The sequence below is a fragment of the Arvicanthis niloticus genome, chromosome 29 (genome assembly GCF_011762505.2).
Source record: "Arvicanthis niloticus isolate mArvNil1 chromosome 29, mArvNil1.pat.X, whole genome shotgun sequence".
Classification (NCBI taxonomy): Eukaryota; Metazoa; Chordata; class Mammalia; order Rodentia; family Muridae; genus Arvicanthis; species Arvicanthis niloticus.
In genome coordinates, this window is record NC_133437.1 from 2,235,971 (window position 1) to 2,263,577 (window position 27,607).

General features: G+C 41.4%; 1 protein-coding gene across 1 annotated transcript in view; it reads left to right on the forward strand.

The window, feature by feature from the left end:
- Window positions 1-211: 211 nt before the first annotated feature.
- Window positions 212-27,607, forward strand: part of Ell2 (elongation factor for RNA polymerase II 2) — a 62,336-nt gene continuing 34,940 nt past the window's right edge. The window contains exons 1-2 of the mRNA XM_076927009.1: window positions 212-615; window positions 15,538-15,585. Of these exons, the coding sequence (XP_076783124.1) occupies window positions 469-615; window positions 15,538-15,585 (195 nt within the window). The 5' untranslated portion in view covers window positions 212-468. The remainder of the gene's footprint in view (window positions 616-15,537; window positions 15,586-27,607) is intronic.

Sequence of the window (27,607 nt, forward strand, 5' to 3'; positions counted from 1 at the left end):
AAGGGGCGGGGCTCCGATTTAGGCTTAGTAATCTTGGCACCCAATTAGCAGGGGATCCCCAAATCGGTCCAGCCAATCGCCGCAGAAGAGCCAAGACGAGGCATGACGTCAAATAAGATTAACTCAGCGCGTCACCCCGACGTCAACCTCTCCTCTGTCGGACGTCCCGTCCGGAGAGCAAAACTCCTGCGACTTTGAGCCCCGCCCCCTCGAGGTGAAGGGCAGCCAATGAGTGAGGCTCTCTGGGGATTTAGACCAATGAGCAGAGGCCAGGGCGGGGTGAAGCCTCGAGGGTGGGGCGGCCCGCAGCGGTGGAAGCCCGAGGTCTAGCTGCGCGCAGTATATGACAGTACGTCAGCAGCGGGATGGCCGTAGCTGTGGCGGTGGCTGCAGGAGCCCGAGCAGCCGCGGCCGCAGTGGAGGCTGGAGCCGGAGCGGCGTCCGCGGTGGCACCCCGGGGAGTTTAAGATGGCGGCGGGGGGGACTGCGGGGCTGCGGGAGGAGCAGCGCTACGGGCTGGCATGCGGGCGGCTGGGGCAGGACAACATCACCGTGCTGCATGTGAAGCTCACCGAGACGGCGATCCGGGCGCTGGAGACCTACCAGAGCCACAAGGTGAGCGGCCGGCCGGGCAGCGCTCGGGGAGGCGGCGGCCACTGCGCTTTCTGCCGGGCGCCGGGCGCCTGGCGCCGCGCCGGTGGGGCGCTGGCTCCCGCTGCTGCATCGGCACCCGCCGAGGGGAGCGAGGCCAGCCCGGGGGGCGGGGGGGGCGCCGACGCCGCGGTCCGGGGCACGGTCGAGGGCACGAGCGGGCGGCCCCTGGTGGCGGGGTCGGCCTGGTCGGGGCAGCGCGGCCGCTGCGGGACTTTCCGACGGAGCCCGCGGGGTTCCTGGCTTGTTTGGTCCCGAGGAGGAACCGGGTCCTGGGGAGAGAAGTCCGGCGACCGCCCTTACCCACGGAGGGGGCGCGCGCAGCTACCGGTAAAGAAGCGAGGGTCGGCGGCCGCGAGGGGTCCGAGTTGTCTGGGAAACGCCGAGGGATGGCGGAGCGGCTGAGCGAGGGGCAGCGGCGCTCCGTGGGGGTGAGGACACAACTTGTCCGCTCAGGGACCCGGAGACACTAGCACCCCGAGTGTAGGCGGGAGTGTACACGGTGTACTCGGGAAGGCCGGGGCACTGGCGCTGCGAGGAGGGGGAGGGGGAACACACCTTGCACTCTGGGGGACTCGGGGACGCCGGCTTTGTGGGTTGGGTTCTCGAAGACGCACCGCGTACCGAGTGGCCGCAAACCGACGCCGCATCGCGGGGAGAGACACCCACGAGACTCAAAAGACAACTAGAGCCTGGAACAAGACGGCAGGTTCTGGGGAAAGGAATTCTCAGAAGCTCGCCATAGCGCCGCGTCCTGTGCTGACTCGCTCTCTTTTGGCGAGGAGCGAGCCTGAAGGTTGCGGGTAGACAAACGGCTGACTGGATGAGATTCTGCTCTTTTCCTGGGCCCCAGTGTGAGAGAGAAACCTGCGATCTCCCCCTCATCCCATAATTCTGAGCTCTTGTCACCACTACAGGAAGAAGCTACATACCCTATAGCTGAAGTTCAAACACAGTAACTTTCACACAGAAAGGCACCGTAATGACAATTTAACAAGAAATTTGTACGAGAAAGCCGTACGTGTAAAGGCGGGGAGGGGGAGGAGTAGGGAGCTGAAAGTGGACACGTTGTCTAAGGGAAAGACTATACCATATGGGAGAACCAGGGGCATTTTTTTTTTTTTTTTCAGAGAAAAGAAACAGAGCTACACCCGACAGGATTTTCTGGCAAGAAGTTCAGTGCCTACTAAAGAATATATTCCGATTTGTCTCATAAAACAGGCGCAGAGGGACACCCGACTCGGACCTCACATACTTAGATAAAAGTGGAGAAAAGAATTAACATCTGTTGAGCTCCCACTAGTGCCAGGCACTTTAAATGCATACAGAGAAAAATAGTCTTAGGCAGAGCCGTCCTGAGAGGCAGAGCCATGGGCTAGCAGAGCTTCCAGAAGCTCCCACACACATTCATACACACAGAGCAGAGCATAAACAGTTGTGTACATCTTGGGACTATGTGAGTTCACATGACAGAAAAGGAAAGATCCAGAGTTCTCAGAGGCTCCCAAAGAATTGATTGGACACGTGTTATGCACAGAGCATATGGTGGAAAATAATGACAAGTTTTGTGGAGATTGAGGGGAAGGCAACAGGGAGGAGTGCAAATATAGGGAGAAATATACCTTCCACCCAGGGAGAAGACCTCACATATGGCTAGGAGAGCAGTGTAGAGCCACCAATAAAGACACAAAGATGCAAATAACAAAACTGAATGGGCTAGTAGCTACTTTCCAGACAGGTTCATAAGCAAGAAAGAAGCCAGCACCAGCATGAAGTGGAAGGTCCATCTGGGGAAAGCCAGGCAGGCAGGCGGGGAGTGGGGGGTGAGGGTGGAGGGGCAAGGCTGACAGAGAAACTCAGCCCTGCAAGATGGAGAGATAAGGTTGTGGGTTCCAGGGTCATAGGAAGAAATGACATTGGGAAGAAGTGAGGTCAGGGGATGTAAGGAGAGAAAGAAGAGCCCGAGAACTGGGGTTGGGGAGAAGGGTTTTCTTTCAGCCCCTTTGGGAAACGACAGGCAAACCATACAGTTAAACAGGGATATTGCACCACACAGTGATTCAGGGAATTGATGAAGAGGTCCACTTGAAGAAAAGAGAAGGTGGTACCCAGGATAACTGAAGTGACAGACCACCCCCTGGCCCCAGTGTTCACTGGAGCCCTGGAAGGGAGTTTGTTTTGCCTTTGTGTGGCCTTTATTTCTGTCTGGTATTTTCATACTTGGAATTAAGGTTAGAGTGCCCAGCTCACCTCTGTTTATATGTCAGTAACCTAACAGAGAATATCAAATCTTGTTTCTCTGTTAGCTCTTTGCTTAGATTTTTAAAATGTTGCTTGTTTTAATTAAAAGTACTGGAGTCTGTGGCTTTGTTCTGAATTGTCCTTAGTCCCTGCTACTGTCATCACCCATTTTCCACTTCTGGCATGTAAATTAGTGCATTGGATCAGTCCCCATGTCTCCACTTTTCTAAATGTGGCATGCTGCGGGTGGGTGGGGTTGAACGCGCTGACTCAGCCCTTTCTTTAGACACTGCCTTGTTCTCAGTTAACCAGCTCCTGTCCTTAGTTAGGTTACTTAAGCTATACTTTGGTTTTTGTTTTTGTTTTAATAGAAACACTTGATAAGAGGCTTGGAAATCGAGTCTAACTTAGGGTGAAAATGACAGCCTTGTAGGGAAATGAGAAGAAGTTAAAAAGCAGGGTACTCTGGAGTATGTAGCATAAGCCTCCCATGGGCATGCCTGGGTACCTCTCCTGGCTCATCCAGACCAGGGCTGGCATAGTAACAGTTTATAGATAGCAGTGGGCATCTGCCTGAACCCTTTTATTCTCCAGTGGAAATGTATTTATTTGGTCTTTTTTACTTTCCATCATTAAGAAATAGGGCTCATGCCCGGCGATGGTGGCGCACGCCTTTAATCCCAGCACTTGGGAGGCAGAAGCAGGCGGATTTCTGAGTTCGAGGCCAGCATGGTCTACAGAGTGAGTTCCAGGACAGCCAGGGCTACACAGAGAAACCCTGTCTCGAAAAACCAAAAAAAAAAAAAAAAAAAAAAAAGAAAGAAAGAAAGAAAGAGGGCTCATGACTTTAAATTGTAACTGCTGTTTGAGACTGTCAGCTTGTGATAGATAATAAGAGAAAGCTTTGGGATGGTTCAGCGCATCCTCTGGACTGGGGATGATTGTCATTTCTTAGATAAAACTGCTCTTGCCATGTGTGTACTAGTAGAGTAAGGTACTTGGTAGGAGAGATGATGAGTTTTTAAGAACTTTCTAAGGGCCAAAAGTGTTAACTTTATTCTATATTGAGCATCAGGAGTTATTTTTGCCAATATTATTTTGTCTGTTTCATTTACTCTTTTAAATAATCCATGTAACATAAAGCTTCACAGAAGAAGAGTTAGGAAAGTGTAAGCTATGATTTAGGCAAATTATATAATTCTGTAGATAATAATTAAGTAAATATACTAAATTCTCAGGGCTTATCAAAACAGAATCTGATGGAGATACTGAAATCTTGCTTCTTTTCATAACAAAATTTTATTTGCCATCATTATTCAAGTTTTTCTATTTTCAGAGAAGAGATCTGAAGACTGTCAATGGGCATGGGGGTGCCGAGAGGCACAGGTGAAGGGCATGTCTGCTGACAGTCGCTTTTCACACACCTGGGAGAGGGAACCAGGTTAAAAATTGCTTTATAGTACTTTATTATATTTTCCCCAAATGTCAAGCTGTATATAAAATTAAGTATATTTTAGCTGACTTTCTTATTTTTATTGTTTTTTCTTTTGACATTTTAACAATATACTTAGATAAAAAAAATTTTCCAAATACTGCTTTTAGAGTTTGTTATTGCTGAGCCCATCAATTTGGTCTTTTTTTTTTTAGATTCTAATGCTGCACACTAAACGTAGGGCCTCACATATGCTAGGCAAGCACTCTTTCTACCACTGAACTAGAGCCCAAACCTCTTTTGGAAAAAGAATCTTCTGCATTCCAGGCTGGCCTCAAAAAAATACTATATAGATCAGGATGGCCTTGAACTTCTGATCCTGTTGCTTCCACCTACCTAGTACTAGGATTGCAGGCCATGCAGCACTGAGTACTGTTTGAAGTAGTGTTGGGTATCTAACACAGGGCTTCCTGTGTTAGGCAGATGCTATGCCACCAACTGAGCTATATTCTAGCAGCAGCTAATCTGCTTCTTCTGTCTGTTGTTTTGTTTTGTGACAGAACTTTACTGAGTTACTAGGACTGGTCTTGAACTTCCTATGTAGCTCAGGTAGGTCTTAAACTTGTAACTCTCTTCCTTCAGCCTTTTATAAAAATGCTTGCCAAAATCTTCAAAAGTAGCTAGGTGGTGGTGGCACACGCCTTTAATCCCAGCACTTGGGAGGCAGAGGCAGATGGATCTCTGAGTGCAAGGCCAGCCTGGACTAGAGAGCTAGTTCCATGTTAGCCAGGGCTATACAGAGAAACCCTGACTCTCAAAACAAAACAAAAAAAGCTGACAAAATTTTTTTTTCAAAAGTAGTGAGCTCAAATATGCTTTCCCAAGTATAACATGAAAGTCGAACATGATTATGTTTGGGAGCACAGCTGTTAATTTTCCATCCCTGAAGATCAGGTAGCCTCTTTGTAGGACTCAGTTGATCCTATGTCACCTCTATTGTCTTAAAACTATCATTTTATTATTACTATTTTGCTTTGATTAGTGTCATTTAGAAAAATGCTAGTTTCAAAATTTTTTGCAAGTGTACTTTACCTAATTTTGAGTGAAGAGTTCATCTGTATTTAAAAAATGACATATTCTTTGTAATCAAGACATAGAGTCTCAAATCAGCCTTCTATGCCATTGTCCTTCGCAGTGGCCCCAGGTAGTGAGCCACTATTGTTTTCTTTAGTCCTTGCTTTGACAGGTCCCAGGACAGGCTGCCACACCTCAGGCTTCCTTCCAGATAAGTGTTTCAGCAATTGATTCACTGTGGTTTACAACACAGAAAAGTATCCCATGCTTCTTACTCCTTACTCCCTACTAATTATGTCTATTAGTTTTCAGCAGTGTACTTTGTAAATCCAGATGTTCTTCTCCAGCTGCCACCTCAGGATCTAGACTTGCTGCCACAGCAGTACCAGTGCTGTCAAATGTGCTTATTAAGTAAAACCATGAAGTTCGATGTAGGCTCCATTTATTTGGCTTCAGAAGTATAACTAGATTAATCGAAGTGTTACCTACTTTTATATTAGACCCATTTTCAATCAGCACTTAATCTTCATGTGCCTGATTTTTTTTAATCAAGGAAAGATAACTTTGTGCCCCAGTTCCTGTACTACTTAAAACATTTACCCACATACTCAGCTAGTTCTCAGTGCTCCTTCCTGAAGAAAAGTAGTAGCCAGATTGCCTAAAAAGGTAGCCAGGAACCTTGGCACCCAGACTGGGAGGAGAGGAAAAGAACATATGTGAAGGGTTGGAACATGTTCAAGAAAAATCATTGAAAAGTAGTATGGAATTCTTGGAATGGCTTTCAGGGACTCTCACCAAGGATAGTCCCTAGGTTCAGCCTTGCCACTTGTCCCCTGCACACTCAGGGAAGATTACAGAAGCTGTGCTGTAAGACTTGCCAAGCAGTTGATGGTAGGAAAAGGAAGTCAGTACTGGGTCATTTTTAACAATTTGTAGTGAACCTATGCTTTGTCATTAATAGGTTCTGGAGCTCGTACCATCATCCAGCCACTTTGGGCCAAGTATATGTAGACTGAGAAGATCTCCCTAAAATATAGTATGATTTCTGCTTTTACAGTAAAGAAAAGAAAGCATGTAATAGAACCCCGCATTTAACTCTCTGACATACCACATAGCTGTATAGAACATTTCCTAAGCAGAAATATATATAACAAATTAATGGCTATGTTTCTACTGCCAAATTAAAGCAAAAAGACATGGCATAATTTAGCATTACCAGACAATACTGCTAACTTTGTTTTATTATTTTTTTAACATTTTTTTTAAAAATGTGTTTCCTAAATTTCTACCATCTGTAATTCCTGCTGCTCTTGTGAATAATTTTAAGCTTCAAAAAGAACTGGTTTAAGAGTTTCTACTAGTTCTTTGCTATCACAGTCCAAGCCTCTCTCAAATTGGTATAGCCATGTAACAGAAGTCGTTAGAGAATATTAATCTACAAGCTACTTAAAAACTCACGAGTCAGATCACCACCTTGCATTGACCTCTGTTCTGTGGGCATTTGGCTACTGGTCTCATAGTAGCTACATCATTAGACTGCATGCACATCTTTGCTTCCTGGAGTCTTTTGTGTTGTTAGTTTAGAAATTAGCCTTAGTTAGTAAAGAACTTAAGTGTTAAGATTTTTAGTGACTAGAAGCTGGTCCAGGGGACCATGTGTCCATCAGAGGGAGTGTCAAAAGTAAGTAAGAAACAGTGGTAGAAAAGCTGGGGCAGTTTCTGAGAATTGGCAGAAAGAACCAGTGCCTTTTAACTTGCAGTGAGGGAGGAAAACAAATAGCTAGGTTTAAGGGAGCACCAGCAGGTTGGAGCAGGTTGACGACCCTCCCAAGTAGTTTGTACTTTGTTCTTCATTACTGTGGGGAGGCTGGGTGGAAATTTAAGGTGCTTTGAGCAGTGCTTTCAAATTCTAGGCTTGGTGTTCAAAATGACTGTAATATGAATCTGGAAGTAAGTAGATGAGTTGGGAAGGTGTATGGTGGGGCAAGCCAGAGATGATTGTGGTGTCTAGACTAGGCTACTGTTGGTACTTATTAGAGATGAGCAAGATTTTAAAGGAGGAGGATCAATTTGTAATTTCTTGGCATTGATACTAGTCAGGGTACCCTTAGGAAAGGGAAAATCAAAACCAGTTGGGAGCATGAGATAGAAGCAGGAGGCGACTAAGGCACTAAGTACCATTCTTGGTGAAAATTAATTCATTCTATCTTTTGTTTGGTAATCAAAAGAATTCCAGGTTGATTAGATATTTTGGGTCCATGAGAAGCCAGGTGTGGTGATGCATGCCTTTTATCCTAGCACTTGGGAGGCAAAGGCAGATGAATCACTGTGAGTTCAAGGCCAGCCTGAAGTATATGGTGAGTCTAGGACAGCCAGAGCTGCAGAAACGAGAGAGGAGAGAGAGAGAGAGAGAGAGAGAGAGAGAGAGAGAGAGAGAGAGAGAGAGAGAGAGAGAGAGAGAGAGAGGCGCTTAGTTGCTTGTCTCAGAGTTAAATACTATCCTGAACTGATTTGAGTGTGCTTGATTAATGAAGGTAACCTCAGCTTGAGGACTGTCACTCAACAGCAAACAAACTTGAACTTTTTCTTCTAAGATTGGCCTAGAGCAGTGGTTCTCAACCTTATTAATGATGAGACCTTGAAATGCAGTTCCTTGTGCTGTGGTGACCCCTAATGATACAATTATTTCTGTTGTCACTTTAGAACTGTAATTTTGCTACTGTTATGAATCATAATATAAACAACTGTGTTTTCTGATGGTGTTTGGCACACCCTAGGGCTTCTCAACCCATAGGCTGAAAACCACTCACTGGTCTAGAGACTTGAATATGCTTATCTGGGCACTGAACTGTTAGCATAGCCTTCACATTTTTATTATATCTATTTATTGTATGCTTGCCTGTGCATGTGTGGATGAGAGTGTGGTACAACACACATGTGGAGATCAGGGAACACCTTATGCTGTGAATCAGTGTTTTCCTTTTACTGTAAGGGTCCTGGGGATCAGATCTAGGCTGTCAGGTTTGGTGGCAAGCACCTTTACTCAGTGAGCTTTCTAGCCTGTGTGTGTGTGTGTGGTTTTTTGTTTGTTTGTTTGTTTTTGTTTTTGTTTTTGTTTTTTTCGAGACAGGGTTTCTCTGTGTAGCCCTGGCTGTCCTGGAACTCACTCTGTAGACCAGGCTGGCCTCGCCTGCCTCTGCCTCCCAAGTGCTGGGATTAAAGGCGTGTGCCGCCACCACCACCTGGTCCTGTGTGTGTCTTTAGGTAACAGTACCATTGTTGCCTCAAGAGACCAGGAAAGGGACCCATGTGTGTGTATGTGTGTGTGTGTGTGTATGTGTGTCTGTGTGTCTGTGTGTGTGTGTGTCTGTGTGTGTGTGTGTGTGTCTGTGTGTGTGTGTGTCTGTGTGTGTGTGTGTCTGTGTGTGTGTGTGTCTGTGTGTGTGTGTGTGTATTCATTCTGTAAACATTTTTATTTATCTTCGGACCTGCCCAGGCATAGAACTGAGTTACTGAAAATACAAACTAAGTAGATAGCCCAGTCACTTAAAAGAAGTTAAGTAAACATGTGGAAACACACACACACTTCCATGTTAAAGGGAGAAGGGTGTATGTTTGAAAAAGTGTTTTCCCTTGCTGTCTGCTAAGCCCACCGTCTTTACCATGTTCCTGAGACTGTACCCATCCAGGTATCACTTCCAGACATGTCCATCCCTACAGTCCCATAGTCAAGGCAGTCTGAGAACACAGATATTTCATTCCACGTACCATATCTCTGTATTATAAATCGTCCAGGATCTCACTTCCTCTTGCCTCTGTCTTCTGCTGACAGCTCATTCCTTAGATCATCTCTGCATGTTGTCACAGGTGCCAGCTCTCCTGTCTAGTCACTCTCTAGGTGAGTTCGTGTAGTTCTGAGGATTTAAATAACCAGCTAATGAATTGCTAATGTTTATCTCCAGATCATACCTTTTCAAAGTGGGTGTGGTAGCTTTTGCCTATAATCCCAGCACACAAGAAGGCAGGTAAAAAGATCAACACAAACCTGACTCCAACCTTATCTACAGAGCAAGTTCTTCATCTCAAAACTAACTATAGCGATAAAAATAACATTTCCTTGTTATCCTGGCCATCCTGGGCTACATAGTGAGTTCCAGGTCTGCTAGTGCTACATTCTGAAAACCTGTCTTAAAAAAAAGAAAAAAGGCCTATTCAACTTTAGATATTTATTTACATCTAAAATGTGCATCCTTATCCCCCTCACAGAGTCCTTCTCCTCTGAGCATCTCCTCCCACTGAGTCCAAGGCAAGGGAGCCCTGTTGGGGAATAGATACCACAGTCAGGCTACAGCTTTAGGGAGATAGGCAGTTTTAAAAGATCATATATTCCAACATTTAATAGGCACCTCAAACTTGTAATCAAATATAACTCTTCTACTGTTTGACAATTTGTATATTCACATAATTAATTTTAGATTTTTTTCACCACCCAGTCATCTTCCCTTTCTGTCTTGGTTTCACTTCTTGATCTGGTATCACCAGAATGTGAGCCCCATTTCAGTTAATGACCACATTTTCCAGTTGTCTAGAGCTAACTCATAGCCCTTGATTTGTTTCTACTCTTGGGACGTTTGTTCTACCATCAGGTCTTGTCAGTCTTAAAATATCAAGACTGTAACTCCATTATCATTATCATCATTCTAGTTGTAGCCCTGCCTTCGATCTTCAAGACTACTTCCTGGACTAGCAGCTGCCATCTGAGTTTCCACTATTTTCCCCATAGCCTCTGAGATCCAGCTCCCAGAGTGGTTTTTTTTTTTTTTTTTTTTTTTTTTTTTTTTTTTTTAAATACATTGAATATGATCACACACTTTCCCTGTGCCAGTTCATACAATTCCCCCCCCCCCCCCGTTGTGACTTCGCTGCTGCAGAACTTTTAATAACCTTGTACTATTTTACTACCTCTATTCCAGCTGTAATGATTCCTGGGGACAAGGTCTTATTTGCCTTTATTTGCAAGTTATATTTGGTATTAAGCTTATTATACAGTTACAAAGCCCACATTAGGTTCCTGGGGGGGAAATGATGGAATTATACTTCAAATATTGCTGGTTAAAGGGTTGGGTCACGGTAACTAACTTTTGGTTTTTTCAGCTCAGACTCTTGTAGTCCATGTTCACGTAAGAGCTGTTTGAAACCCTAAGATTTGGGGCAGTTTTGTTTGTTTGTTTGTTTGTTGTTTTTTTTAATTTGGCCTGTGTGAAATAACTATAGCTTTTCCAAAGCTCTACTTCAAAAGAAGGACTGAGTTATATAGATTTGGGCTTTTTTTTTTTCCCCTCTTCTTACTTCTGTTTTCGTTATTTCTTTTTAGTGCTGCAGTAGCTAAAAAGAAGTTGCCACTTAAAATGTTTAGTCTTGGTACTCTTAAATCTGTAAAAAGAGGTGTTTCTCTCCCATCTGAGATTGGGTTGACTCACTAGGTAAAATACATTGAGGTAAAATCAGTGAAATTACTAAGAGGCTGATAGAATCTTTTGGCTAAAAAGGCATCAAAAGTCCATGTCCTTGCTGTTTCCAGTCTGCCCTGTGCTTCTTGGTTAGATGTGGACATCGTGTCACTGTCTTGCTTATTGCTCAAATGACGCTCAGTGAAACTCTAGAGAAATGGTTCTTAACCTGTGAGTCTTAACCCCTTCGGCAAACTATGTTTTTTATTGGTTATTTTATTTATTTACATTTCAAATGTTATCCCCCTTCCCGATTTCCCCTCTGCAAACCCCTTGTCCCATCCCCACTCCCCCTTGCTTCTATGCTGGTGCTCCCCGCCCATCTACCCTCTCACGGCCCTAACATTTCCCTACACTGGGTCATCAAGCCTCCACAGGACCAAGGGATTCCCTTCCCATTGATGTCACATAAGGCAGTCCTCTGCTACATATGCAGCTAAAACCATGGTACACAGATCTCTTCATGTGTACTCTTTGGTTGGTGATTTAGTCCTTAGGAGCTTGAGAGGGGAGGGTCTGGTTAGTTGATATTGTTGTTCTTCCCATGAGGTTGCCAACCCCTTCAGCTCCTTCACTTCTTCCCCTAACTCTTCCATTGAGGTCCCCGTGCTCAGTCTGATGGTTAGCTGCGAGCATCCACATCTGTATTGGTCAGTCTCTGGCAAAGCCACTCAGGGGACAGCTATATCAGGCTCAACAGCGTTGATTTTTTTTTTTTTTCCAGATCATGTTCTTATTCAGAAAATTGTAAGAGCCTTTAATTGTTTATCACATTGAAGGCAAGGTTTAAGGATCATCATTAAGAGATTAAGGAAGGTTGGGATAGGTTATTTAACATGTTGATAAACTTTCTGAGCAGAGATCTTAAAGTCTAAAATTTAAACTGTCTTCCCTACTATGGGTGACAGAAATGAAAAACAGATGCCAAGGACAGGATAGCTTAGGCAAGAATCGCCGGCTCTTGTTTCTGTCCTTCATTTTGTTTCATGTATATCAGAACTCTGTACTGCAAACCTACCCTCTGCCCATAGAGTGACCTTTGCTTTTTCCTAAAGAAAGTTTTTCCCATAAGTGTAGTTTTTTCTAATCACTTAGTCAAGATCTACCTTTCTCATAGTCTCCTAGGCTTTCCTAGTATGTGTACTAAGTTGTAGTCTAAACTTCCTTGGAATTCTTACTTAGCTTCCTAGTAAACTTAACCTAGCGCTTGATCTTTCTCGAGTGTTTCCCTCTAGAATGTGAACTCTGACATTAGAGGATTAGGCCTCCACACTCTCATATGTTCCAGATGTATGCGTAGGATCGGGTAGGATGAGAAAGATAACAGGATGAAATAAACCAAGTCCGAGGTTGTTACCAGCTTAGTTATTAATGGAACACAAGGATTAGGGATTAACTATGGGATTTCTAAGTCTTCTGTATTTGGAATTCTGTGATTCTAATTGAAAGCAATTGACTAACAGAATGTGATGTGGTAGAATGAGAGGAAATTGTAAGTTAATTCTGAGTTTGTGAGACTCAAATTGCAAGTAGAGGTTGGTCAGGGAGTTACGTTAGTGCTTGTCAATAAGTGAACTTTGCTGTCGCTGGGTTTCTAATGAAGACTGTTCTGTAAGCAGTAATAAGTAGCCTTCTTTGGAAAGACAGCTGAGGAATGGAAATGAGGCCCAGTTGTCATCCTATAAGTATAGAAGGCCTCCAGGGTGGGGCTGATGTAGAATGAGCAAAGGGCAGGTACTAGGTTTTGAAATAAGGGCTGGCATCTCTTAGCACAAGGGAGAGGTAATATGGAGTAGAAAAGTCAGCAATTTGAAAGTAGTTTGCATTTAAATGGCACGGAAGAGTTGCTGAACTTGATGGAGACTTTGAGTACCAGTGGTAAGCTGAAACTGTGAGCTGGAGTCCAGGAGCCAGCTCTGAGCAGCCTCCAGGGAAAAGCTGAGTGCTCTGATGAGAGTTGAGAAGGCTGGGCTGATGGAAATGTTGAGAACTCTGCCCTACTGTGGAAGGCCACCCTAATTCCACATGAAGAAGGCCTCCACAGGCTCTGCACACATGGTTTACTTCAGGAAGAGTAAGTTTAGCCATGGAAGATAGTTTGGGCTGAGATTCCCCCATGAAAGAAATGTAACCTGAACTTCTTTTCATAAAAGCCCATGGATTACAATGAGTCAGCATTGACCACTCCGGTCAAATTGACCATTACCTTTTAATTTTTCCTTCTTAAAGAACATTTCTTTAACTCCACTAAGAAATGAACTTGTTACCAGTAAGCCTTTTGATTCTGTCCCTAAGTCTAAGGTTAAATAACCAGCTTAGATCTAACAGTGTGAATCTAAAATCTAACAGGTAGAATCGAAAATAAAGTGGTATTATTATTTATGAATGGATAATGATCCTGGGAATGCTCTGACGTTGATGATAATGGACTGAATCTCTGAACCTGCAAGCCAGCCCCAATTAAACGCTGTCCTTTATAAGACTTACCTTCGTCATGGTGTCTATTCACAGCAGTAAAAACCTAACTAAGACAGAAGCTGGATATTGCTGTGCTAGGCTTAACCATGCTTTTGTTTGGAAAAGTGTAAAATTGGGGACTTTGGATTTGGAAAACCAGGGAATGTTTTAAGTGGGGCTTAATGAGCTCTCCTAGTAGGAATATGGAAGACTTTGTTGCTGTGAGTGATTTGAATTGTGCAGAGCTGGCCCAAGAGATTTCAGAGAAGAATTTCAGAATGTGGCCTAGAGACTGTTTTTGTGGGATTTTGGTGAAGAATATGGCTGCTTTTTGCCCTTGTATGAAGAGTCTACCGAGGCTAAGGTAAAGAGATTTATATTAATTGCATTGACGAAGCCTCAAAAAAAGCCCAGCAAAGACTTTGTTCTGTGGTTAAGTCTCATGAAGTGCATTTTGAACAAGTGTAGCAATCTTAGAACGGAAAAAATATAAAATATATGGTTTGAGTATTAAAGGGGCACCAGGGAATGAAATAGAGCCAAGTCCTATGTTCTAGGAGATAGCAGATTAAGGGAGTAGGGCTTTGGGGCAAGATCCTACCCAGCTAAATTTAGATTCAGGCATGGTGGTACATATCTTTAATCCTAGGAGAAAGGCGTACAGATCTCTGAGTTCAGGGCCAATCTACAGATCAAAATCCAGAACAGTCGAGCTTAGGTACTGAAGGAAAACAGAAAGCTTGTGATAATGAAATAGAACAAGGGACCTATGTTCCAGCTACTGCAAGCAGCAGAACTCAGCCACTTCAGCCATGTGGCTCTGGCTTTAGAGTGAAAAATAGAAGGGACTACTGGAACAATTGATTCTGATGAGCTGGAGCTAAGAAATTAGCAGTGACTGAAGAAGAGACCATCATCACTGAGGTGAAATGTTCTGGGAAGTGTTTTCTGAGAGTACAAAGAATCTGTGTTCCGGAGATAACCAAGGTTGTACCTCATGCTACAGCAATACTTGATAATGTGTGTCATCCAGGTGGTACTGGTTTTGAAGGCATGAAGGGGTCATGAAGAATACCTGAGTGTTGGCACTGTGAGAGGCCATGGAAGGCCAATGGTGAAAGTGCAGCTTCAGTTGTAGTTGACTGCCCGGGGCTGAAGGGGTCACATAAAGGATTTGAGTCTTAGCACCATGCAGACAGCCTATGAGAGGCTATTGGTGAAGTCTAGTTCCAGCAGAAGACCCCAGTGTATTGGAGATGCCAGTACCATGGAATGATCACCAAGAAAAGCAGCATCAGTGGAGTGGCTCAACCTGAGGTTAGAGTGCTATAGAGGGGGCAGAGCTGGAGAAGTGATGCCCTTTGGAGGAGCCCAGAAGATCATGTGTGGATCTCAGACATTGGAACAAGAAGCTTTATAATAATGGACTGAATGTCTGAGCCTGTAAGCCAGCCCCCAATTAAATGAGGAAAGCTGCTAACAGGGAGTGGAACCAGCCCAGGAAAAGAAGTTTGTTGCAGTCAAAAAAGATGAAAAGGGAGTTGGAGATCTGAAAACTGCTTTGATATCAGACATGGAGATGCACAGTTTGGAGTTTGTCCAGCTGGTTTTCTGTCTTGATTTTGGAATTACAGTTAAGTGATTGGATGGATCTCAGAAGAGACTTTGAACTTTGAACTTTTAACATTATTGAGGCTGCTATAGACTCTGGAGACTTTGGAAGTTGGACTAAATGTATTTTGCATTATGCTATGTTTAGGTATGGTCCCCATAGACTCATGTATTTGGACAAGCCTATGGGGGTCAGGTAGTAGAATGTGATGGTTTGTATATGCTTGGCCCAGGGAGTGGCACTATTAGGAGGTTTGGCCTTGTTGGAGTAGGTGTCACTGTGGGCATTGGCTTAAGACCCTCATCCTAGCTGCCTTAGAAGCCAGTATTCTGCTGGCAGCCTTCATATGTAAATATAGAACTCTCAGCTTCTCCTGCATCATGCCTGTCTAGGTGCTGCCATGCTCCTGCCTTGATAATGGACTGAACCTCTGAACCTGTAAGCCAGCCCCAATTAAATGCTGTTCTTTATAAGACTTATCTTGGTCATGGTGTCTATTCACAGCAGTAAAAACCTAAGACAGTCTAACTAAAGTTTACCTGTTTTTCTTTTTTTTATAGAATTTAATTCCTTTTCGACCTTCAATTCAGTTTCAAGGACTCCAAGGGGTGAGTACTCTCAATTTAGGGGGAAAAAATATAATTGTATTAAATACCATAAAGCTTTAAACTTTTGCTTTCATCTTACTCTCTTATATAATCAGTCAAATATTTTGCGAGCTTCATAACTAAATGAGATTTTCTGTCAAATTTAAGATGTTTGTTTGAATTGTCTTTATGTGAAAAAAAACAGTTTTTTGCAAATCATGAATGATTGTGCATTTGAACCCTTTCATTGAAGATTAAACATCACAGTTTTATGGAAATATATTGCATTTACAACAGCTAAGCAAAGGATTGATTTCATGCAAGTTATGACTACAATTGTTCCTGTTAATAAAAGGTAGCTGTGTGTTAAATCTTTTAATTTTACACAGTAGGAAATGAAATATATAAATAGAAAGTAAGCTTTGCTGGCACAGGCACTTTTGTATGTCTGCTTTAGTCTATACTAGGCAGTGTAGTTTGGAGGTCGTGTGGAAAGGACCCTGAATCCAGTCACCAACACCAAAACCAACAAGCATTATATAGAACTTTTAATTAAATGGACCTGTGACTTTTGTGTTTATAATAGATAATTAACTTTATAGGAGTAGCGCTGGTGTAGCTATTAAATTTTCTTAAAGTTATTAATTTTATGTGTGTGAATGCTTTGCGTGTGTGTGTGTGTGTGTGTGTGTGTGTGTGTGTGTGTGTGTGTGTGTGTATCACACGCATGCCTGGTACACTCAGAGTTAAGAAGAGGGAGCTAGAGTTATAGATGGACGGTTGTGGGCGGAATGGAACCTGGGCTGTCTGCAAAAGCTGCAAGAGCTCCTAACTGCTGAGTCACCTTTCCATCCCTAGTATTATTTTTTAATTGTTACTATTAATATTTAACATTAAGAAACTAAATAGTTGTTTATTTTGCTTCCTTGCTTGAATTAGTAAGTGTTTATATCCTCTATGCTACCTATGTCGCATGGCCATTTGGATTACCTGTAAGTGCAGTTTAGGGCTTTGGAGAAAAGGCAAGCCCAAGGAAGATCATAAGCTTGATCATTGTAAATCTACATCCTTGTGACTTTTTGTAACATCAGAAATATAAAAATGTGCCTATGTGAGTAAACAGTTTTTTTAAACCTTAAAACTTGAAAATCTGTGGAGCCAGATTAATACATCATCCATTGGACTAAGAGTACAGTATTTCTAAATCTTTTGTATAATGCTAACTTGAAGGAGATGTTTCTGTGAATGTCAGCTCTGCTTCTACTTGACAGCTTTACAATGCAGTTCTTTCTTCCTCCTCAGTAACTGTGTTCATGGATGGGGTCCTAACAGAAAGGCACATTCTTCTGGATTTTCTTGTGTAGCTTTTTAGGTGGTGATTACTAACCTCATCTCATTTTATATCTGAGGGGTTAGTTCAATTGTTTATTTAAAGCTCTTGGAGTTTTCTGCAGTTTTTAATGACATCAGTAACATTTGAAGGGAAGACCCAAAGAGGCCAGAATCCTAGAACCCTGGTGGGCGCTGGCTTTTCAGGCAGGAACGTGAGGTGTGAGCCGTACTTCTTGGATCTGGAGTGGGGTAGTACTGTTCGGGGTCTGCTGCTTCCCCTGTTCGGGGACTGCTGCTTCCCCTAGCTTTCTCTACCTTGTTTGAGATCTCAGGCTCAGAAAAGGTAAATAAAGGACATTTTCTTAGGAGGCACAAGTTAGACACAACAACCACGTGACAGGGAGTGAACACTTAGGACTACCAAACTCTGACTCTGATTCCCACGTGCAGTTTAGCACAGGCATGGGCTTCTGTGCTCTGTTTCTTACCCTAGGTCCTGGGCAAGCAATTTATAGTTGAGACACTGGACTTTCTTTTGCAAGTCCCTTACCTCTCTGCACACCTCTCCTTGAGCCCACATGTCCAGCCTTCTTCCTACTACTTATCTTTGCCATAGCACTGTATCCCTTGCCCGAGTATAGTTTGCTGCCAAAGGTAATTTAGTTATAAAATGACTATAAAATGGTTTAACTCTCAACATGTGTTTGAATTGTAACAGGTAAGCTTTCAGCCCAATTACAGTGATTGTGTTTGTATAGTGAATGGGGCTTAGAGGCACTGTAGACTGAGAGACTAAAATGCCTGGCCCTACCTTGCTTGTTCTGTGTCTGTCTCATCAACACCCTACCCTTTTTATTATTCCCCTGGGAACAAAATTATGGACTCAGCATTGTTTTAGAGCCTGCAGCTGCATTCTCTCTACCCTTCCCCCTTCCATTTACAGAGCTCGCCCCAGCCCTTTGGGACTTAGTAAAAACAAAGACTCATTACAGGAGAGAGAGTGGGTTGGCACAGCCCACAGGGAGTCCGCAGAGCCATAACTGTGAGGGTCTTCTATACAGTGCTCCTCTGTTGTTCTTCAGAGCCACGATAAGTTAACATTGCCTGTGCTGATTGCATTTACAACCCTTCAGAAGCATGCTTGTAGAGCTTTCCAGTGTGGAAAGTGCTTAGGGTTTTAAATTGAAAGGTTTAAATTTAGAATTCCCACAAAAGATAACTGTTTCTTAGTGATAGATGTTTGTCTTCTTATATCAAATGTAATTGGAAATATGCGTTAACTGTCATGATAGTGCCATATGTAAGCAAATTTGAAACATTGGTAAAGTATCCTTCTAAAAGTGTTACATATAGCCCTTGTTTGCCTGGTGAAGTTATGCTAAGTCTGCATGGTTATGATAGTCCTAGTTGCTAATTATAGGATCCCCCACCTCCTTCGGTAATATCTATAGAGAGTCAGAATTTAGATCTTGGCAGATTAGCGTTTAAGCCTATCTGCTTTTTTGTTTGAACATGTTCTGTTGGGTTGATGTTACCATCTATATAAATACAGACTGAAACATTAAAGTATGGCAGTATGGAATTCTAAGTCATTGATTATTTGGGTTTTATTTCTACAGCTAAGCAGTAGCTTTCATAGGAGAAAATGGAAACTATGTCTGAGAGGCACCTACACTTTTCCCATAGTGGGAAAGGGCACACAGGAAATCTGATGCTCACTGAAAGTGTTTTCTGTCAGGGAGCAGTTGGTTCTGATTGCTGAGTTCCTGAATGTTAGGAACTGTGGACAAATGAAAATACCCTCATTTATTCTCTAGTGTGGGTCAGCCAGTTTGTCTTCATGCGTCTAATGCATACATAGAGCACCTACATGTAACTTCAGATCTTTAAGGTAGACTATTCAGAGGAAAATGACAATGCAGTGTACCAGTTTCCAAAGGCTGCGTCTTTATAGTCACGTAAGCTTTATGAAAAGCAGCACTGTTCTCTCTTCCTCTTAACATAGTGCAAGTGAAGCAAGTGACTTCCAAGGATGTCTGTTCCCGTGGAGTTTGGGAAGCTAGTCTACATAACTTTATGAAATTGAACATTTCTAAGGGCAAACAGTTGGTAGAGGCAGGCCATACTGCAGGTGAAAAACTCTTCCCATGTACTGGAGAGCTCTCAAAGAGTGTTTCTGGAAAGTTCACTCAGTGTTTAATGCAGTTAGCTGTTGATACAATTGACATAACAGTTGTTTCACAAACTATAAAAGTGCCTCGTTGACATATTAATAAGTTATTATTCTGCTTGCTTCTTGGTTTTATGGTGTTTTCTGGGTTTGTTTTGTTTTGTTTGGGTTTGACTTTTTTCAGTTGTGACCTCTCTGTGTTGCTCAGGCTAGCCTAGAATTTTCTGTGTGGGTCAGAATGACCTTGAACTTGAAGGAATCCTCTCACCTCTCCTGCCAAGTGCTGGAACGCCTGGCATTTAGCTAGCTTGTTAAGTTTTGTGAAGCCTCCCTATAAGTCCCAGGCTAGTCTAGAACTTAGGATCCTTTGCTTTGGCTTCTGAAGTACTAAGGTTTCTGGCATATGCTAGCATGACCAAGCACTGCATTACTAAGTTTTCTGGCATATGCTAGCATGACCAAGCACTGCATTAGTATGAAAGAATATAGAGCTAAGTAATATAGAGTAAGATATGATCTTCACTCCTGCAGAATTTCCAGCCTGACAAACACATGCAGACTAACATTTAGGAAAGAGTTAAAAACAAATAAAGGATTTAGCTAGAACCCTCACACAGCACTTCTATAAAAGGACTATTCTGTAGGAATCATCAATAACAAGAATTTGCGTGTGTTTCTCACTGCTGTGAATCAACATTTTAAACAAAGTTTTTTGTGGGTTCAAAGTGTTATATGTTAGCTTTGCGTGATGCTGTGGACCTGTGATGCCAGCGTTTCAGATGCTGAGGCAGGGACATCTAGAGTGCAAGCATGAGCTTCCTAAAAAACAAACAAACAAACAAAAAAAAAAAACAGAAAAAACAGTAAGTATAGTTCTCTTTTAACAACAAATGTATAAAACTCTAAAAGCCTAATTAAGAACTAACACAACATTTTATACACAAATAAATGTGAGAAATGAGGTAATTGGGATAAAATCTGAAATAGCAAACAAATAATGACCACATTTGCTGGTGTATGGTGGATGCCTTGCAATTAATTTGCTTGTGACTTCAGAGAGTGATTATCTCAGGAAAATGAGAAATGATGTTAACATTGTCATGTTATAAGATTATAGAATCCATATTAACTTAGTATTTAGTATGAGAGTGTTATTCAAAAAAATTTTTTTAATTGCTTACTTTCAGACTTAGCAACTCCAGAGGCTATAGAAGTTTTGTAGATAAAATTTTTAGAAATTATCTTAAGGATATTGAAAAGATATTTTTTATATACTATGTATTTTGTATACTGAATAAAACACGGTCACACTTGTCTTTTCAAGACAGAAGGAACCAGCCAAACAAGTTCTAAATGTATGCCTTTCAGAAAGGCACAGGAACCTCCTGAATATGTTACCTGATAGTTTTAATGACTTGAATAGTGTTATAAATTCTTGCATTATCGTCATTAATGCAGAAGCTCAGAGGTTTGGATTCTGTTTTAAATTTTTTTATTTAAGCTCTGAACTTAGCATAGCATTCAGAAATACTTTGCTAATTATTTATTTTACTTTGTAGGGTCAGGGGAGAAGATTGAATCTAAAGGATTAAATTATAGTTTTTGAAATTAGTAGGCAATTTCAACCGACCCTGAATCTGCTTCCCTCAGACTGCCCTACCCTACCCAACTTGGTACCTGGAAAGCAAAGATAACTATGGGCTTGGAACAAGTAGCAAAGACAAAAATAAATCCTCAGCACTGCCTTCTGTCTTAGATGATATGCCTTCCTCTGGCTTCTTTCCCCCTGCTGTTTCTGGTTTGGCTAGCCTACTAGTTTTGTAAACAATTGTGTCTCATCAATCTGTTCAAAAGTTGATGATTAGGGGCTGATACTCTTGTCTCTGAATGTGACTACCACTAGAAGACTGTTAAAGTTATTTTCTTGTATAATGGATATTTGTTCTAAGATTTTGAATACTGTAGTGGTTTATGCATAAGAAGATTTATATTAATATTTATACTGAATTTAAATTTTTTGGATATTAATTATCAAAGGTGTTAGTTAATTATTTAACTAACATAGTCTTTTTTAAATCTCATTTTAGGTAAGAATATGAGCTGCCTCTAGACACTCATTATCTCTAACGAATGAAGTCATAGCGGGAAGTTGTAATTGAACTAGCCTCTCTAGTTTTATGCGATCTCTCATCCCTGCCCTGCTGGTCTTTCTTCATAAGAACTCACCTCTGGGCTTTCTAAATGAGCAGAAGCAGTGAGCTAAACTCAGTATCTTCACAGCATGAATGGTTATCATTGCAGGTCTCCAAAACACAAAGAGGTAGGCTGGCCCTTACCTCTCAGGAGTTCAGAATGACAGAAGATAGGAGGGTAACTCTGTCTGTGTTTGCAGGGTCTCAGAGAACTATCTGACAGTATTTCCTAATTAGAGTTTTGCCAAGACCCTAAGGAGGAGCATAGTGAGACAGGTCCCCAAAGCATGAGTGTGGAGAGGGGTGCTCTCCCTTGCTGCTCTTTACTCTGGTAAGTGGGGCAGGAGCTGACTGATCTGAAAGGCCACAGATACTATAAATTGCGAAGCAGGGAGCTGATTTCTGGTCTTTGCTTGGCAACATCCAGGCACCAGGGTAGGCAGTCCAGTCAGACAAAGATAAATGTGACCTCCAGATGCTAACTCTTCCTCCTAACTGACATTATGGGATATATTGTTTGTTGGTAAAATCTGTCGTTGATAACTTTGGAATTTTTGTTTGTTTCCCATTAAAACCTAAAACTTGTGAAACTGAGTCATCTGTTTTTACAGATAATATTATCTGATATCACTCAGTTATTTAAGCTTGGAAATAATTTTATCCTTCAGTGACACTAGCAGTTCCTATAGTTAGTTAAAATAGCCCTAAAATTTCATCCATTAGCAACAGTAAAATAGCTGTTGACCTCTTTCTATGTCCTGTGTGTACAAATGACAAGATTTTAACAATTATATATGAAGGAGAAAAAAAGAAAAAAAGCCGGGAGGGATTGCGGGATGGGGACAATCTGTATCGTCCCAGATCTTTCAAACAGTATTTTGCACAGGTTAAAGAAAACTGTATTGCTGGCTCCAGTGTGTATGTGTGTATTTTTTAGTCTAACCTGTAAATTGACTTTAGAATGCACCCCATTATCAGTGGCATCTTCATGTTCATTGTGTCACAGGTTGGTGACATTTTGAAGTACATTGGATCATGACTCTTCTGCAGTTTGCTAGCCTCTTGCATTTGGTGGCTCACTAACAGTGCAGGGCAAGAATCTAAGATCCTGGTTGCTCAAGCCCTTTACACAGTCTTACTTAATAGTGTTAACTTGACATATTAGTAAATCTAGAGAATTTAAAGAGAGGACGTGTCTTTATGAATGTTTTTGTTGCTGCTAAGAACTTTAAGCATGTTACATATATTAATCTTATCTAATTATTATATCAATGCTATGAAGGAAATACTGGTTTTTTTTTTTTTTTTTTTTTTTTTTTTTTTTCTGCTGTGTGAACTGTTACTTCAAAGTTAATGGTACTGAAGTGCCAGAAAGGTGGCACTTGGCCTTGGCCTTCAGTACTCGCTGAAGGAGGCTACCTTCAGTGTGAGACACGTGTTCTCACCCCTTTCTATGATAAGGGCTGAGTTCATATTTTTTAAATTTATTCTCATGTTCTCATACATGAGAACGTTGAGCACCTCTCCAGCTGTTGGTGAGAGTGGCAGTCAGGAAGACATTAGAGCTGAGTTTGAAGGGTGTCCAGGAGCTAGCTGGTGAGAGAAAAGGTAAAGATGTGTGGAGCTGAGTTTTCACAGCTTGAGCAGAGGGCAAATGGTGCGGTCAGTGGGCGGGGTCTCCCTTTCTCAAGGAGCTGCTTGTCTGTGGATCTCTGAGGAAGTCTGAACTTTGAAAAGCTTTCCCCTTCAGTTTTCTTTCTTACAGCTGGATTCATTATAAGAACACACACACACACACACACACACACACACTTGTTACCATACACCAAGACAAAACATTTCACTTGAAGCCTTAACACATATGGATACGCACATTCATGAAGCTGAAACAAAAGTTCCACTGCCTGAGATTTATTTTACCTTAACTTTCTCTGTACACCCCAGTTTTGTTTTTTGTTTGTTTGTTAGTTTTTTCCTCTCATTTAAAATAATCCTGTAAGTAATTAAGAAGAAATGGTCTAAAGTCTGGAGCCATGTCTCAGGAGCACTTGCTGCTCTTGCAGAGTTCCTGTGTTTGGTTTCTAGTACCCACTTGACAGCTAACAGCCATCTGTAACACCAGTTCCAGGGGCTTTGATGCCCTCTCTTGGCTTCTGCAGGCACCAGGCACACATGTGGTACACCGACAAACATTAAGACAAAATTCCCCCATACTAAATAAATAAAAATAAATAGAAAAAAATTTAAAATAGTAAAAAGAATCCTGGCCAAAGTCCACTGAATTAATGTCATTCTCTTCAGGTAGGTTACAATCAGTGGCTTTCAGAAACTGCATGAGACCATCATCTGTTTTTAAGTTTTAATCTAAGAGTCAGTCATAGGGTCAGATTTGCATTTTAACATTCTTTGCCAATAGCTGCTTGACAAAATTACCAGAAATTGGCTGATGATAGAAGAGGTCAGTGGGAAGGCTGGAGGGGAAGTCAAGGATAGCTCTGTGCTTATTGCTTGAGAATTTGGTTGGATGGATGAGCCGTTACTCAAGATTGCAGTGGATGAAAACAAGTGGGTGATTGTTGGAGTCATGCTATGTAGAAGCTCTTTAGGTGGTTCTCCATACCTCTTCCAGCCTTCTTCTGTCAGAGCATCGGCGCCAGAAATTTGTACTAAAAGGGTTTTCAAAAGACAGCCCCAGAGTACTGTTTTTTTTCTAGTAAGAGAAGAGAGAGATTTATGGAGAGAATTCTGGAATGAAAGGGAATTTACAGACTGTTTTTCAGCTGTGGAGGATACTGTCTTAGTCATGAATACTTAAATAAGCCCTGCTCCCTGGAACAGCAGCAGCCTGGAGGGGATGTGTGCACTCACTCAGTGGAAGGAGACACCACAGTTATGCACAAACCTCATAGCTCTGCGACATGGCATCGATCACACAGAGTGATGTCATTTCATCAGGTTAGTATAAAGTCAGGCCGAAGTCATATCGTGTGGTTTTCATATGGTAAAAGAATCAAAAACCAAACACAGTGATAACTGCAGAAGGTTCAATACTGGTTCCCTTTAGTAGGGAAAGGCAGGCTCAGAGGAGGAAAGCCAGTTTAATGCTGGTGACTTTACAGGTTGTCAGGCTTTATAATTCAAACTGTGTTTATTTCTAGAAGTAAATATGTAAATTATGGTTTGCCTTGTTATTACTAATTATAAATGTATTTTTTTATCTTCATGGGTTTAATGAAAAAGGAAAAAAAAAAAAAACTAGAACATATTTCAATAGATATCTCCCAAAAGGCAATTTGTTACCTGTATTTTCTAAATGTACCATAAATAAATACAAAAGAAATTTTTGGAGATGTCAGGCTTGATATGGAAATCTAGGCAAAAAGCTGAATATTAAAGTGTTTTTTAAAAGTTGACAAAGGGAATGGAAAAGGCAGGTCTTGAGAATTTATCTGTGGTTAGACACAACTGAGTATTGTGTTCCTTGGGGACTTGATAGAGCTGCCTTGTCATCTATCTGTGGGGAAAGCCCCTTGTCTGCTCTGTCCGCACGCGGAGTGCTAGCATTATCAAAGGTGTGGGAGCAAAGGATGTGCCTTCCGAGTTAAGACATAGAGGCAGTGGTATTGGGAGGGGTACTGAGGGGTGCCCGGGCATTCAATCTGGAAAAGACTGATTAGGGAGTAAGCTGCAGCAGCTGGTTAGATTTGAAGAGCCTGGTGATACATAGTTATACTCAACTCAGTAGAAAATGGATTAAGAACTAAATTGTATCTACTCCGTCCAATAGAGGCTCCCTAGTAAGCCACCCCAGAGAAGAGCAGTCGGAAGTATTTCAAAAGCCTTCAGTGTTTTGTTGGGGATAATAGTAATGGTAGCCATATTATGAAGGCAGCAGTACTCAGCTAACCGGTACTAAGCACTTTCTTACAGCTCAGGTGGATGGCTTTTGTTTTCTCAGTCCAAGTGTTGGTAATTCACTAAAGTCTGTCTTCAGAGATGAGGATGGGAAGACCCGTTTTCCATTGGACAGTGAACAAGTGCTGACTTGTTTGCCACAGGTGTCTGAAAGTTCTGTATTTGGCTGTAAAGATGCGCAGGTGCTTGCAGTTTTGTTTCTTGGCTTTTAGGGAAGGTTGTGTTCTGTGTCTTCCTTGAAGAACTTGAAGAAAAGAAACTTACAAATGTAAGATTAATATTGAAGAAACTCTTAGCACCTTACAGTTAATGACACTTTTTTTCTTAAGGCTTTCAAAATATTTATGTGGATTGAGTCATGAAGGGCAAGTTTCATAGTGATAGCCCAAAGTATAGTTTATTTTTATGCCTCCTTTATTGTTTCTATTTGAGAAATGAAGTGAATGAACATTTTAGAACTGTGTAAAGTAAGACAAGAGTAAGCATGGAACAGGCGTGTCTGGGCCAGTGAAAAGCAACTCTGTTGGATTTCCTCTAGTCTTTTGGTTCTTTGTTTATTTCTCATTCTCACACATATATTTTTAAAAGGTGCAGAGGCAGCTGAATATGGTGTTGCATGTCTGTAATCCCAAACCTTGGAAGTGATGACAGGAAGATCAGGAGTTCAAAGCTAGCCTCAGCACCATAGTAAGTTTGACACTAGACTGAATTACATGAGACCTCATCTTTAAAAACCAAAACCAATGCCTAAATAAAGCTTTAAAATTGCAGACGCAGTGTATTTATTGATTACTTTTAAAATATTCTATATTTAAAGCTATATTAGGAACATTTTTCAATAATAAAGGTTATATTGAAGTAGCTGCCTAACATTTTATTGTATTAATATCATTCATTTAGCTATTCTATAATTACTTATACTGTTACAATGCAATAATAACAGTACAAGGAACATCCTTAGGTATTTTATTTTATTTTCATCTCTGTTTCCTTAGGATAGATTCAGAAATATGGAATACACTACTAGGTCAGGAAGTAGGAGTGACTTTTAGTAGTGCCTCTAGAAGGATGCTGTTTTCGGTTCCCACAGCTCTTTGGAAGTACTCTCGGGAACTAATTCCCCGGGCCAGCATTCAAATGCATGTTTTGTTTTTTATTATTATTTCAAAGTAATCATTTGATAATGTTTAAAAACTAACAGCGTGGGCTAGAGAGACAGCTAGGACCTGGGTTTAGTTTCCAGCACCCACATCAGATGGTCATGCCTGCCTGTAACTTCAGGAAATCCAACATCCTCTTCTAGCTTCTGCAGGCACTACACCCAGAGACACACACATGTACACATAAATAAAATAAATCTTTTTTAAAAACTGACAGTGTGATCTGCTTAATGATCCTTGGCCTATGCTAGATGCTGCAGTATTTTAAGGTGTCATGAAGTATCAGATGTTTTCATGTCCCCATTTGGTGTTGCCAGGAGTGATTTTGATTTTCTCCTTTTCTTTTTTTTTTCTCTTCTCTTCTTTTCCTTTCTCTATATTACTCATGTTTCTCCCCAACATAGTAGGATAGTCTTTATGTTCATAATTGATGATACTGTTTGAGATAATTACCTTATTTCAGTAATTGTAAAATAATTATGGTATTCATGTAACCTTTTACATACTTTGCTGTTTTGACATTTTTGTATGTCATTTTTAGAGTCTTAAAATTTAACATGCTTAGATTTTTGCAATCTCCTTTTGATGGCTCTCTTATAAAAGAATAATCTAAACTTTAAGCTAGTGATGTCTTCCCCTCCCCACACGCCATCACACTAGGAATTCAATGAGTTATTGGCTATTGATGATGCCATATAATTTACTACTTCATACAGCATTGTTGTCCTGGAGTGATTGCTTAGTGGGTGATGGTGCTACTTTCTGGAAGTATCTAGATATCTAGAGGGTAATCACTGAAGTGTTCCATTGTATGTATTCTCCACATGCAGTATTGCTCTACTACTGCTCATGTGTAAGTATTCACTCTATCTTTGACAGCATCTCTTCCTCTGTGTAGAGACATCGACTTAATAGTTCTCACAATAAGCCAGCCAGTACCATCCCTAGCCATCCTTCAACCCTATATTTCTTAGTTATAAAACAACTTACCTGGGGCTTTGACAGGTTCTATTTATATCTTCTATATTACATCAGGCCAGCCAAGGCTCTTTAGAAATCAGAACTATGATCTCTCATTTAGCACTTGATGTTTTATATCAGTAGCTGTGAAATTAGAAATAGTTTTTATTCCTTTATAGGTTTTAGAAAATTAGCACATGACTTTGAGTTATGAAAATTAAATAGAAATACAGTTTATGGAATTGTGTATGTATATTCTACCACGGGAATTATTTTCAGAAAAGGTATTTGGGGAAAGATCTATAAAAATTCAA